This window comes from Eubalaena glacialis, chromosome 3, assembly GCF_028564815.1.
Source record: "Eubalaena glacialis isolate mEubGla1 chromosome 3, mEubGla1.1.hap2.+ XY, whole genome shotgun sequence".
In the NCBI taxonomy this organism is placed as follows: Eukaryota; Metazoa; Chordata; class Mammalia; order Artiodactyla; family Balaenidae; genus Eubalaena; species Eubalaena glacialis.
The window spans coordinates 180,179,084-180,193,760 of record NC_083718.1 but is presented as its reverse complement, the minus strand read 5'-3'; the positions used below and the strand labels follow the sequence as shown (position 1 = coordinate 180,193,760).

At 42.2% G+C, this 14,677-nt stretch overlaps 2 protein-coding genes across 3 annotated transcripts in view; both read left to right on the top strand.

Moving 5' to 3' along the window:
- MICOS10 (mitochondrial contact site and cristae organizing system subunit 10) overlaps nt 1–12,435 on the top strand; it is a 35,971-nt gene extending 23,536 nt beyond the window's left edge. The window contains exons 2-4 of the mRNA XM_061184834.1: nt 8,509–8,556; nt 9,908–10,017; nt 12,188–12,435. Of these exons, the coding sequence (XP_061040817.1) occupies nt 8,509–8,556; nt 9,908–10,017; nt 12,188–12,202 (173 nt within the window). The 3' untranslated portion in view covers nt 12,203–12,435. The remainder of the gene's footprint in view (nt 1–8,508; nt 8,557–9,907; nt 10,018–12,187) is intronic.
- Nucleotides 1–14,677, top strand: part of NBL1 (NBL1, DAN family BMP antagonist) — a 63,405-nt gene that overhangs the window by 23,487 nt on the left and 25,241 nt on the right. The window contains exon 1 of one of the 2 annotated variants that reach the window (XM_061184830.1): nt 8,540–8,556. The exons of the other annotated variant lie outside the window; for it this stretch is intronic. The gene's annotated coding sequence lies outside the window, so the exon portion shown is untranslated. Of the gene's footprint in view, nt 1–8,539; nt 8,557–14,677 lie in introns of those variants that run through there. 2 annotated transcript variants of the gene reach the window in all.

Sequence of the window (14,677 nt, the reverse complement as noted above, 5' to 3'; positions counted from 1 at the left end):
TCCCCACTGCACCCCCCCAAAACCCCAGATACACATACACACACTTAATCAGTTCTTAAGTCCTGTAAATTCTGCCAGCAAAATGTCTCTTCCTTTCCAAGTAATCCTACACACCTTAGTCAGATGAATCTTCTTAAAGCACAGCTTCAGTCATATTATGCCTTTCTAAAAACTCTTCAGGGAAGCCCCTGCCTCCTGAATTAAGTGCTGTGCAGATTGCTTGGTCCAGCTTCTGGTGCCTTCAGAGGTCCCCGTCCCTTTCTAGCCTTGTCTCCTGCTCCCATTTCCCTGCACAAGCCCTGCTTCTCTTCGGCCGCTGGGTGGGGCGCGCCACCCCCCTCCCCAACTCTGGCTGTTAAAAGTCTACCATTTAAGACAGCTCAAATGCCACTTCTTTCTTGAAGATTAAAAAAAACAAAAACAAAAACTCTGCTAAATGTGTTCCCACCTTCCTGTCGACCAGCAGAACACTGACCCTCTCCCGGCATCAAGGATCTGCTTTTGTTCAGTTTTCTGGATACCTGACTTGTTATTCCTTCTTGATCCCAAGCTCCCCAGGGAAGAGACTGTCTTATTTACTTCTGACCCTTGTTGAACCCAGTACTCTTGCCCTTCAGTGCTCAGTGCTCAAATATTTGTTCTTGAAACGCTTTTTGTGGGAAAAGAAGGCAATTACAATTACTGTGTGCAATGCACTGTTTTTCCAAGCTTCTTACACATTTTATATTGTTTCATCCTTGCTATTCCCCAGTCAGGGATAGGCAATATTAGTATTCCTATTTTTCTATACGAAGAAACTGACCCCTAGAGAAGGTATATAATTTGTCCAGGGACTGAGACATACCACTAGTAAGTAACCTAATCAGTATTCTCAATCATGTTTAACCTATGTTACCCCCAAGTCCACATAACCCTATAACTGATGTGTAACCACTGGGTAACATTTCCCACTCTTTGAAGAATAAACACTACATACTCTAGTGATGTGCTCCAAGAGGAAAGAAATTTATCCCCAGTGCCTTCTACTTAATAAATGCTAATAAATATAGATCAAGTAAATGTATAAGGAAAAGAAACCATTGGTTCTTGTTTCTCCATTGATTTTTCATTTGAATCAGGAATAGGCAACAACGTAATAGCTATAATGATGTATACATAAGGTATAATGAATCCCTGATTCTTATATTTACTTTCACAAAGATGAGAATCCAGTTACTGATATTGATGAGGAGGGGCTGGAGGTATTGAGAGGGAAGGGACTTGCTGGAAAATACCAGTTGAATACTGTTCAACTGTCCCTTTTGAACAGTTTGAATTCATTTTATCTCCAGCCAGTGCACAGAGGGAGGTACATCCCAGCTTGACTTGTTAACTGTTTCTCATTGATTCTAAGTCATTTCAGGGTTTTGTTATCACTCTTGATAAGTCAAACATCTGTGGTTTCTGTTGTTTTCTTGAGGGATTGAAGAGTCACATTGTCATAAATTACCCATGCAGAGCACTACAGTCCAGCAAATCCAGAAAAACACTTTGTGTCATGTAGCAATAGACTAGTCTCCCTGCTGCTCTCCTGACCTCTCCCTGAGGTTTATCTCTGCGAATAGGGAAGAACCATGATTTTGGAGTCAGACAGCTTGGGTTTGAATTCCCCTTTTTAGTTGTGTATACTTGGGTAAGTCACTTAACCCCTTTACATTGTTTCTTCTTCTGTAAGACAAGATCGTAGTATACCTCATAGGTGGTTCTGTAGATCAAATGAAATAATATATAGAAACGTTAGTACAGTGCCTGCCACTCTATAAATGTTAGTACCTCCAAATCGCCCTCCCCCCAATAAATGTAACACATGGCATCTTTTATTGTGTTTATTGAAACTTAGTAATTCTGCATTTTTTCAATGTCCCTTTAATAATTAATCTTCAGAGCGTCTTCACATTTTCCTACATACTATGCCCACATGTGAATTAACTAACTATATTTTAGTAAAATGTGTACAGCCGTGTTTCTTTTTTGCATTCTTGGAAAGTTGTACGACTGTCAGAATTCTGAAAGCTAGATTATGTGCTATATGCACTCATTTAAAAGGACCCTTTTTGTGAGTTTGGCTTTTCTTCAAGCAGAGCACACCGGTAATGACTTCCACATTTACCTTCCCTATCTTTACTGCTTTCTGCTGACTGCTTTACTTGTTCTGATCAGAATCCTGGTATTTGATGTCCACCAGAGAAATTCCTACAGATGTTTCAGCCTCTGTCTAGTCCGATAGGCAACAGGAAGGTTAAGGTCTTGTAAAATAGCCACCTTCTTAGTCTATTTCCTACATACCCTGCAGCAATGTTGACTTGTGAGAAGCTGATTAACACAGACCACATTTACCATCTCTGGGCCTTTGGTCTGGCACACTTTCTTGGTTAATTCACATGACTTGGCATTTACACATGGACACCTGGGACAATCTGTCTTTGCCTCAAAGGATTAAGTAACACAGTTTGGAGTTGACTTAAAACTATTTTTTTTCCCCTCATAAATTGGGCCCTGAGCATCTTTCATAAATCAGGAATGTTTCTTGGAAATGTAATTCTCACCAAACTCAGTCCCAAGGGTACTTTTCTATAAAAGCACGTTCTTGTTTGTCTGTCACAACAAATGCATTCGATGATTGTAATAGTGTTGATAGCAACATGATTGAACAGGAAAGCACACCCATTCTAAATAGGCCAGTTTGATATTAATCCATGTTCAAAGCATAAATATAGCTTTATTAAACACAAGACAGCTCTAGGAAAATCTTTATTATATTTTAAAGCAAAATGTTCTAGTTCAGCAGTGAGTCTGAAGGAATCCCCTATTTTTTAAAAATCATGTAGCAAAACCTGATGTATTTCTATAAACAGTTGCTAATGCCTATGAAATAAAGTCAACTATGCAAAGAGTGGGAAAAATAGATTCTGATTTTCAGCTCTGGTTCACCCACAGTGTGTGATCCTCCGCAAGCCAGGGAGTTGTGTTTTAATAGAGGATTTAACTATTATCTTACAGTTTTGACATCTTTTGAGTCTTTTTAGAAAGGTAGCAGAACTTACTGCTATTTATTGAAGTCTGTGTCAGACACTGCAGATACCTTTACATTTTCCTAATACAGCAACCCTAGGAGATGGTTTTCACTCTACAGATGAGCACGCTGAGGGTGGGCGAGGTTAAAGCACTGACCTAAGGTCAAGAGAGCTGGCTGGTGAGGATGGCCCAGTGGTCTGAACTGGGCCTATGTCGTGACAGCATCAGTGCTCTTGCCATCCCACTCAGTGGGAGAGTAAATCTGTCATTTTTTGGAAGCTGTATCTTTTCTTTCAGACATTTAAGAATAAAGTTGTTTGGCCCATGGCTCCTAGGATCTTGAAAACTTGCTTGTAATTCCTGTAGTTTCTCATATTCATAAACTGCCAGTTGAATATGGTAGTTAAGGTTTTGCTCATACATCTTGTTATATTATACAAATTAAAATGGAGTTGCTTTGCAATTTTAATTTTTAGATGCAGATGAAAATTTAGCATTGATAACTACACATTAGACTTATGAATTTAGGAGCTTTGTTTAAAATGTTAACTATAAGCTGGAGTGAGATCTTAATTATATGATCAATTATTGATAAATAAAGTGGGTCTATGGTCTTCTTTCCCCTATGATCAATCTTTCATAGAAATGTTTTCTAAGTGACTTTCTAAGGATTTTTTTATGCCTCTCCCAACAATGAGTTATTCTTCCTCAGTTGAAAGTCCATTGGCATTTGCAGCTTCTACAAAGTTGATTCCACAGGAACCTTTATCGCTCCAACTTGTTCTGCTTAGGGACTGATATCCAAAGTACACTTCTGGGACTTCGCTGGCAATCCAGTGGTTAAGCCTCCACGCTTCCACTGCAGAGGGCCCGGGTTTGATCCCCGGTCGGGGAACTAAGATCCTGCATGCCATCCGGCGCGGCCCCCCCAAAAATTCAAAGTACATTTCTACCCCAGGACTGCAGTCAGATTATGTAGCCTGCTTCTTAATTCTTGCTGATTATGTTTGCTTTCTCAATAATTTCAGTGAAGTCAAGCTTTATGATATATGGCATGGTAAGAGCAAAGACTTTTCTAAAAGTTGCATTGATTAACTAGAAATGGTCCATATGTCACAGTGATGGCCATCAGCATAGTTCCGCCCACCCCCACACAAAGTGTGGCTTAGGGTATACACTGATATCCTGCTGTTGGTTGTTATTTTTTTAAATTTGTTATAAAATCCACTTGGGGATGTGATGAGGCAGTATTTTTTATGTAGTTAGTGGAGCAAGTTCTCTGTTGTTTTGTTACTAAAATAGTATCAGATGAATTGTTAAGGAATTGCTTCTTTCTAAAAATGTGTGTTTATCTACTAGCTGGTTTTATGATGTCCTTTTGGGCACTAAGCATGCCCTAAAGTGCAGGGTTAGATTGATTCAGAGTAATTTCTTTTTGAAAGAATTTGTGCCAATTCTTTTTCCTCTCCAGAAGAAATGGTTTCAGAGCATGGGCTCCCTGCCTAATGTCAATTCCATAAGGCTTCTCTGTTATGGGGTGGGGGTTTTTTTTGTTGTTTTTTTGGTTTTTTTGCCTTGCTCCCCACCCCCCTTGGTGGACTTTGCCATTAGGAAGATGTGTATCTACAATCAGGCATTTCTTTACTTTAGGGTTATTTGTCATTCCAGACATCGTGGGCCAAAAGAACAGGCTTAAAAGGGGAGGCAGAGTTATATAAATTTTATTCATAGTTAAATATTTGCTTCCAGGGAAGGTGAAAAATGCTTTGTACTTTTTCCTTTGGCTTTTTCTTCTAAGAGAACTTGTCATGCAACAACAAAAAAAAGTGGCCAAAGGCAGAGAAAAACTCTTCTCTTTTCCATGTTGGTTTGTTTTCATTGTAAGACAAACCTTTCATGTTTTATTGTTACGAAGTTTAAACCTGGCCTAGAGGTGCCAATCTTTAGTGGAAACAGCTGCAGAGTTGGTGTCCCCTAATCAGGTGGGACTTTCTTTGAAGCAACATGTTGCCTTTTAAAAGAAAATTGAGCATGTGAGAACTTGAACCTGTAAAACTCATCAGCAGTTCCACCACTGTTTATCTCTTAAATAACCGAGGTAGCTAACTTAAAGTAACACATTGGCATTTAAACATCATTTTCCATATTATTTTTTCTGAAGAGAACAGACTTGATATTTTGTGTCTTAAAAATATAGAAATAGAGAAGAAAAGTCTCATAGGAATTGAAGATGTAGCAGCCCAATTTAACTAAGACCATAGAGTACACTCCGTCTTTGGGCTAGTCTGAACTGTAATTTTGATCTCATATTTATAGTTGCAGGTAAATGCCTTTAATCGGAGCAAAACTGGGCGGTCAGGCATATACCTGAACTTAAATGAAGTCTAGAGAGGGAAGATTTTCTGCTCTGTACTGGTTGATGTTGAAGCATTTCTCCTCTTTGTGGTTGAGTGATACTGGTAGCAGTGGGTTTAGCATCGTTTTTGGTCTACTGTTAGGAAAAGTTGAGCATCAGAGAGCTTTCTTTCCTTGGGGGAAAATAGGAGAGACAGGAATGGAATCAGAGGGACAAGAAAAATGCTGAAATATTTTCCTTTTGGGCTTTTGATTTGTTTGCCAAAAAATTGCCTTCCAGATGGAGAAGACCAAAAGCTCTGATTGTAAGCCATTATGTTTTTACTGGCCTAACTCCCCATCCCATTGCCTGGTTTGAAATCTGTAGGCCAGTCCAAATTCTTTTCTTTTTTTTTAAATTGATTAATTAATTAATTTATTTATGGCTGTGTTGGGTCTTCGTTTCTGTGTGAGGGCTTTCTCTAGTTGCGGCAAGTGGGGGCCATTCTTCATCGCGGTGCGCGGGCCTCTCACTATCGCGGCCTCTCGTTGTGGAGCACAGGCTCCAGGTGCGCAGGCTCAGTAATTGTGGCTCACGGGCCTAGTTGCTCCGCGGCATGTGGGATCTTCCCAGACCAAGGCTCGAACCCGTGTCCCCTGCATTGGCAGGCAGATTCTCAACCACTGCGCCACCAGGGAAGCCCCCCAGTCCAAATTCTTTACCTCATTTTCTAGTACCAATTTACTGTCTTACTCATCTTCCAGCTGCAAGGGGGTGAGGCAAGTTGCTTTGAAATTGAACCCTGTGCCATTTTATAAACCAAGCAACGGCAGATTCTTGCTGAGGACTGTCGATCGTGATAGTTGCCATTTCCGTGAAGTTCTTGAATCACACCTACCAGGTAGAATTGTGTCTGTGACATGTGCTGTAGGATTAGTCTGGGAATGAATCGGAACAAGCCCATCTGGCCTTGTGCAGACTTGTTACTACCCTGGTTGCCTAGCGTTCTGGGCTGTTGCATAGGAAGCACAATTTGGTTTTTGGCTGTATCCTACTTCATTGGCAGTAGAAATCTTGACACTCCAATTTCCCTTGGAGGTAGTGATTGTTTAGGGGTTGAAGTTGTAGGGGAATCCAGTGTCAGGACATAGTGGGTATAGTGGCTTTGGAGTCTGGCAGACTTGGGCCCAGTTCATTGCTCTTCCACTAACTGAGCATGTCCTTGAGCAAGTTATTTTCTGCATCTGGAAACTGGGGGGTAATACCATATCAGGGTGTTGTTTGGCTTAAAAGATAATTTTTTTTTTTTGGTAGAGTAGGGAGGGAATGTTGGGTACTCATGGGAAATACTGATGTTTGTTCCTTTTCCTTCTCTTTATATCAGCCTTGAATAGGTTAACTATTGTGGTCTGTAAACTGACGAGTTTTCCATCATTTTATTAAATTACATGGAAATTAGGATGACATGAGTGATCTTCAAATGTTGCATTTTAAAGTTGGGCACCAGTACCTAATGCAGGGTCTATTGGACAGTACAAAGTAATGATTTTTAATTAAAATTCATATTTGTATAGGATATAGTCATAGGAAGGAAATACACATCATGGCCACCTATAGACTGTAAGAGAAAATTATCAGAAATCATTCTGGATGATAGCATAAACACTTTCTTCAGGCCAGCATCAGCTGGATTGTTGCATAGGTGAAGCAAAAAAGGTGTGGATTAGCTTGTTTGCTCAAGACGAAGTTCTCTGTGTTTGGAGCAGAAAGGTCAGGTTTGCTGACTGAGGAGTACTTTGAATGTTCACACTGCAGTAGCCTAAATTCATGGTTAGACAGGAAAGAAGCTCTTGGAATTTCAACAGCACGTATTTGAAAACCATTAAGGCAAGTGAGAATTGGGACTTTTATGTGGTACTTAATTGTAAAGAGGTTGGTCGTGGTCTCTGTTGGACCATGGAGCAGACACTTAGTAAAGAGCATCGGTATACTCTGAAAAGTCTGAAAACAATTAATCTGTCAGGTCTGGGGGAAAAAATCAGATCTTAGCTGTCTTCGTTGGCATGTATAACTTACTTTTTTGATAATGGAAAAATAAGTTTATCTCAAAGTTTGGGACATGTATCTCTACAGTATGGGAGATGATTTTTTTCCCTAAAGTAGTACCACAGGTAAATGTTTTTATTTTAGTGGTTCTACATTCATTTTAACACACCTTATGAAAAAAATATAGCTAGCAGTCAAATCTATGATTATACTAATATTATTTAAGTTGAGGTTGAATTTTATAATTAAATACATACATTGAAGGTTTTTTCAAAGAAGATAAGTGTGCAGATAAGTACGCATTAGCAAAAATTATGACTGTAGCAGTGACCAAGGTTTGAGAAATATTGGTCAAAATGAGAATTTAACATTTTTTTTTTTAACCCCAAGCTTATGTTCCTATGAAGTTTGATTTAAAATTAGGTATTAAAAATTTTTTTTTTCTACCAGATCATTAAAACAGGCTTGCATTTGTTCTTTTATTTTGAAGGATAGTGGTTAAGAATGCCCTGTGAGTAAAATGAGGAGAGGGGATTAATCTTCACATTTGAGGAAGTGCTTTCCCTCTGTCTGGACACTCTGACTTGTGTTTGACTTGTGACAACCTTTGGCAACTGTTCTGGATCACTCCTTTCCATCTTCCTCAAAAAGTAGCCATCACTCAAAGTGCTGAAACGACAAGGGGAGCTTCCTGCTGACATTGTTTACCTGATGTGCTGGCTGTGGCACCCCTGCGGAAGGTGGGTGGGAGAGCCCAAGGTGCTGGACGCTATTCGCAAGCAGCGCAGAGAGCCTCTACTCGGGAACTGTCTCCTGGTTTGTTCCCCCACCCCTAAGACTTGTTTAGACAGAATGGTGAAGAAAGTTCTTATCCTCTATTGGGGCAAAGGGACCAAAGGCACCAAAGGCATAGATAAAGCCTCTGACAACAAGAAGGAAGGTTAGAAATGAGAAAATCATCTCTCTACCAAATTAAAAAATCTGTTTTATAAGTGTTCACATTTATGAAATGTTTGTTTTGTTTTTGTCATTACTATTAAGATATTTAACATGTTTTTCCTCCCTCTTTGTAGGTACTGGTTTTGGATTAGGACTTGTTTTCTCACTTACCTTCTTTAAAAGTAAGTGTGACTCTTCCTACCTTTACAACATAATGTCCTAGTATATAGGTGCACATGGCAGGGACGCTTCCAGAAGGCATGGCTACGTGGCTGCCAGTCCATCCATTTGTGGGTTTAGGTGGCCTCTGTAAAGTGAGCTAGACAAAGACCGTGCACTCAAAAGAGGTCAAAATGGGTTGGGCATCTCCAGAATTCCCCCTGGGCATTGAGTCACGGTGCCTGATATCTTCATTAAAAAAAGCCTAAAAAAAAAAAAAAAAAAAGCCTGTACTTTATGCCAGTGAGTCATTTGGCCAAATCTACACTCTCAGATAATTCTAATTAATTATAATTGTTTCTAAAGGAACTTGAAAACGAGAGTCCTGCTGGTAGTAAAAAAGTAGACCAGAAATACCCATGCTTTTTGGCCAAAAATTCTCCTAAGCAAAGGGCAGGAAATGTCCCTTTCATTTTGTGGAAGAACTTCTGCAGTTTGGATATTGAATAGAAGCCAAAGGGGTCACTTTGACCTCTTTCCATGAAGAACTGGTGGGGAATACACAACTAGAGAATTATAATTAACACATAGTGCTGATGTGAAATAATCATGGCATTGGCTTAAGAAAACCTCATGACTTACTAGAATGAAAATATGTAAATATTGGTGAAATTCTATTTTTAAAAAAATAAATTTATTTACTTTATATTTGGCTGCGTTGGGTCTTCGTTGCTGTGCGTGGGCCTTCTCTAGTTGCAGCGGGGGCGGCAGGCTGCTCTTCGTTGCGGTGCGCGGGCTTCTCATTGCGGTGGCTTCTCTTGTTGCGGAGCACGGGCTCTAGGCGCGCGGGCTTCAGTAGTTGCAGCACGTGGGCTCAGTAGTTGTGGCGCACGGGCTTAGTTGCTCCGAGGCATGTGGGATCTTCCCGGACCAGGGCTCGAACCCATGTCCCCTGCATTGGCAGGCAGATTCTTAACCACTGCGCCACCAGGGAAGTTCCAGAAATTCTTACATATTTTAAAAATTCAAAGACCTTACCGAAAGGTGGTTTTATTTCTAAGTTTAAGAATTAGTTAAAATGAGCAAATGGTTAGAACTGACATAGAGAAGTTAAGAGGTTCAACTGTGTCTACTGTTTTCATATTGTACCACTTATTAATACCTCAAATCTAGCAGCATGGGTACTTAATAGAGCCCCCTTTCCCATTTTTTGGCTGGTGATTAAACGTTGACAGAAGTGTATGGCATATTATAGTCAACAGTATGATGCATGTTGAGTATTTATTGAACCCTAAGCAAATGTATTTAAGCTGGAGAAAAGCTTTATTTTCTCTTAATGGTTCCCTATTGGGATTTTCCTTTTCTGCTCACCAGGAAGAATGTGGCCATTAGCCTTTGGTTCTGGAATGGGGTTGGGAATGGCCTACTCCAACTGTCAGCATGATTTCCAGGCTCCATATCTTCTACATGGAAAATATGTCAAAGTATGTACAGAATTGATATTTCTCTTTCTTTCTCCTGAGTCCCCGAAGAATTCTTTAGAGTGCATATAATTGATAAATACACTGTCATGTCACTGTGGCACCACTGAGATCCTAAGTGCTCAGCGTTTATCATTAGGGTAAAGTAGATCCGTATTAAATATCTGATATCTGTAGGTAGCACTTTTGTTCGAGATCTCAGAGTGCCCTGTAAACATCTCACACACATTCAAGCTAAACCTGAAGACTTCTGAACTCAGCCATTATTCTGCTTTCTACTGAAGAGGGCAGGTTCTTGACTGTGAGTCCCACATGATTCTGCCGAAGTCCTTGTCTACAGATGGGTTTTTAATGATGCAGACAGGATGAAAAAGTGTAACACATGCCTCAAGAGGAAGGAGGTAGCACGGTTCCTAAAGTTTTTGTGTGTAGCAGCCCTTGGACAGAGGTGCTATTTATTTTTGTATCCCCAGGGCCTGGAACAAAGTAGGTGCTCAAATAAATGTAAAATAAATGAATGAAATAAATTGTATATCTTATTAGATGTGCCTATGGCCTCAGGCTTATTAAGGCATGACCTTTATAGCAACACAAGCTTCATGAAGAGCTTCACAGTCTCTGGATGTGTAGAATCATCTACTTTCTTGGTTACCCTGGAGCTAGAATCACTGTGATCTGGGCAGCAGCAGGGGGCCAGTGGAAAGAGCACAGAAGCCAGGACACCCAGATGTGAGTCCTGGTTCATCACTTGCTTTCTATGCGCTCTTGAGTTTTTCACTTCTGAGATTGTTTTCTGTCTGTAAAATGAGGGTAGTAATTTCTGCCTACAGGGTTGTTGTGAGGATTAAATGTGAAAATGTTTTTAAGCTATGAGGTGCTATATATATATATATATATATAAATAGAAATGTTGGTTATTATAATTGAGGCCAACTAAGAAAGGGTGATTGACTCGTTCATTGTTCCACCATAATAACAAGTAGGGCAGAAAAGGAGGTACAAATGAGTGTCCCAGTTCTGGTCAAAAGCTGTAGCCACAAGGGTGACCGAATCTTAAATGACAGTATGCCACCACAGCTCGGTCGCCTCTATCTGAGAACATGCTCAGACGGTCAGCTGCCTACTGACCAGCCTGTGCGGGCCTGGGGAGAGGACTGGGAGCAGGGGAGTCGGCCAGCGGGAAAGCCTGGCAGGCGTCTCCCAGGCCCTCCGTAGTCATGACCCATCCCTGCGCCGGAGCCAGGGTGAGGCAATCAGAGGGACAGCGCGAGTGAGCGGAGGCGCAGTTGCGTGGCATCAGCGCTGACGACAGGCGGTTTCCACTGCTCCCTGGCACCTCGCTCTCTTGGCGCCACGGCTGAAGTTAGAGGAGAACATAAAGGAACAGGGAGAGGAGCTTCAGGTCTTTTAATTGTTTGAAATGTTTTCATTGTTCCAAACTGAGTTGTCATGGATAATGGCTCGGGGTGATTATATGTGGATGTATTTAATGGCTGGGAGTTACTGTGGAAAATATTGTTACAGTATTTACAGCCTTGTGTGTACTGCTCCAAAATGGCCTTGTAACTTTATCTGAACTTGAGTCTGTGCCTTGATGTCGTCATCCTCCATTCTCTGAAAAGAGGAACAAAATCCCAACTTGGGGCTTTTTCAATGTAGTCATATCATGGTAATTGCTTGCTGAGTGCCTGCTATGACCTGTGGACCATCCTAGGTGCTTCATCTTTACATTCTTTCTCTAGACCTCTCTCCCAGTAGATTTGTGAGAGAGGTTTTACTACCCTCATTCAGCAGGTGAGAAGGCCGAATTTTACCGAGGTTAAGAAACTTGCCGAAGCTCCTGTCATTAGTAGGCCATTTGATTCCAGAGCCGTGCTCTTTCCACTCACCTGGGATCCGTCCCTTTGATGGGTTTTAGGAATATAGTTATCCAGGTACCGACTGTTCAGCCCTGTTCCGTTCCTTTTCTATTTTCCCCCCTCAAAGATTGAGGAGCCACTCTGAAGAACCTGGGCTGGAAGGATACAGTCCTCTTGTGAGACAGATTTAAAGCAAACAGAGTGGTAAGGCTTGGGGCCCTTTGGTCCTCTGGGTCTGACCTGCAGCAGCAAGTTAGAGAGGGTTGTCAGAATGCTGTGTGCACAGTTCTAACCTGAGTGTCCTTACTTTACAGGAGCAGGAGCAGTGACTTACATCTGAGAACATCCCGGTGGGAGGGAAAGAGAAATCATGTTTATTCCTCAGGAATACTGAAGTGCCCTGGAGTAAGCTGACACTCTTCTGTAACAATGTTATCAGTAATGCTTTAAACTCCAGCACACTGTTTATGTATTTGAAACCAAGTCTGTTTCTTGTTTTGTATTTTCTCTCTGGAAATTGCAAGGAGGTGGTCTTAAAAGAAATAAATTAAACAAAAATAGGCAGCCCAGTGCATTGCCTGCGTTTCTTTGCCTTTGGTCTCTGAGCAGGAGGAAAAGTATATTTGGACTGCCAGCAGCTGTAACCGCCTGGTCCCAGCCTCTCTTTAGAGCCTTCCTGGAACCACAGCCGTTGTGCATTCCTCCCCACTCGCCCCTTAACGTGTAGTTTCAGAGCTGTTTCCACCTCATAAATCGGAGCTTGGAGAGTGCTGCTGCGTTGTCCGAAGATGACAAATGCCTTGAGGATCCTCGCTTGCTCTGGCCGTTCTTTAAAACCCTGTGTTCTCATCATTGGACCTGGCTGGGCACGTCTCAGCTGTGTCTGCTGTGCTGAGGTCAGGTAGTGGGCTGTCTTGGCAGGTACGGAACCTCACTGTGTCTGTCAGTGGCTCACTCCGTTGATGTCACAGTTCCCCACAGCTTCAAGGAACTCGACACCGTCCGGGCCTCAGCACTGGGGGCTTTGTCCTGGGGGCTGGGGAGAGCTCGTGGCTCACACAGCTGTCCGGAAGGCCATGTTTGGGGTTGATTTCATCTTCACATAGCAGCTGAAGTCTGAGGACAAAAGGGCCACTACTCATGCCCCTCTGTGAATTTATCCCTTTGGTTTCACTTGAACCAGGGAGGCTAGACACAAAAGTAGTATTGTAGCAATTTCTTCTAAAAATGTGCAGAATCTCAGAGCTCAGTCTTTCAGATCTTATTTCTCTCTCTTTATAATAAAATTAAGATGGGTGGAACTTGATCCCACTTGTCCCTTTAAATGTTGATTGAGCATCTACCGTGAGCTGAGCACGGTTATAGGCAGCAGAGATAAATGGATGAGAGACAGGACACAGGCCCCTTTAAGGAGCTTAGAGTTTGAAGCAAAGACAGACACACAAACTCTTTTTGACACTGGACGAGGAGGAGTGTAGACAAAGTGCAGTGGCAGCAAAGGAGAAGGAGCAACTAAGTCTCCTGAGGATGGCCTGGCAGAGGAGGAGAGGACATGGACTGAAACTTGAAGTTGATTGGACCTTCCAGACAGACAGGAAGAGAGGGAAGGTAGCTTTTGCAGAGGCTCAGAATCATGGCAGTGCGTTTTACTGTTGGGGAACCACAAGTAGGTCAGTATAGCCAGGGTGTGCAGGGGCGGGAGAGGTGTGGAGGGATGGGGTGGGCATCAGGGTGGAGCTGGTGTCTGACCCCAGTTCGGGAACAGTGATTAGACAGTTCTTGCAAGTGTAGGTATGCCTTCTCCCCTTTTCCTTCCTCGTCCTTCACCCCAGCCCCCTTCCCAGAAAGGTGTGCTAAACTCTGGACCAAAACAGGCAGCAGTGGCTCTCGGCCCTACAAACTGTCCAGGCTCCTCTGCTCTCTGGGCTTTTTCATTTCTTTGGATCAGTTGAAGCCCAAAGATGGGCCTGAGCCCAGGACTGGAAGTCATGGCCCTGGCCTGCCATAGCCATTCCGCTGCTTTTCACTCTGCCCTCTTCATTCCATGATCAAGACACTCAAGTAATTAAAAGAAAAATAACCTTACAACCCGTTTCATCTCTTACACTTTTCTCCATATTCGCTTTAAAAGTTACTATTTCCTCCCACTTTTTCCATCTTTATTCAGGCAGAGAGGAGAATAACAGGTCCCCTCCCAAAAAAGACAAAAACAGAAAACACAGCATGCCCACTAATTCTCTAGATGTGTCAGTAGAATATGGAGTGGAAATGGACACTGGAATCAGGCTTCTCTATGTCATTCGTTATTAGGTTTTAGGCATTCATTTGGATGGACCCCTTTGCCCGGCATCTTTGAAACACCACTTGCGTGTTTTGAGAAACTGAGCTCTGTGAGGGAATAGTTCTGGGCAAAGGCCAGCCAAGGGAAGCATTGGCTGTTTGCTTTAACTCCAGAGTACTTTGTATTCCCGCCTTGTAGCTCTTAGCAGAGACTGGCCCAAAGCACAATGCTCGATCTTGTCCCCTCTCCCTGCTCCTGTCTCAAATCACCTTTCAGAAAGTCCCAGCTTGTTGGCAAAGGCACACATTCTGTTCTACTTTAAGTTTCATCAGAAATTCAAGTCCTCTGGGGCCGTATTCCCTTGTGGGCCTGTGAAACTTTGCTTTTTGTCTGCACTTCTGGAACCAAATACAAGGAAATTCATGGGTTTGGGGAGAGAGTGATGGGAACCCAACTGGGCACAGGATACTGGGATAAAGCTGTGGCGCCCCAAAAGTGGCCTGCCCTGCCAACATATATAAAT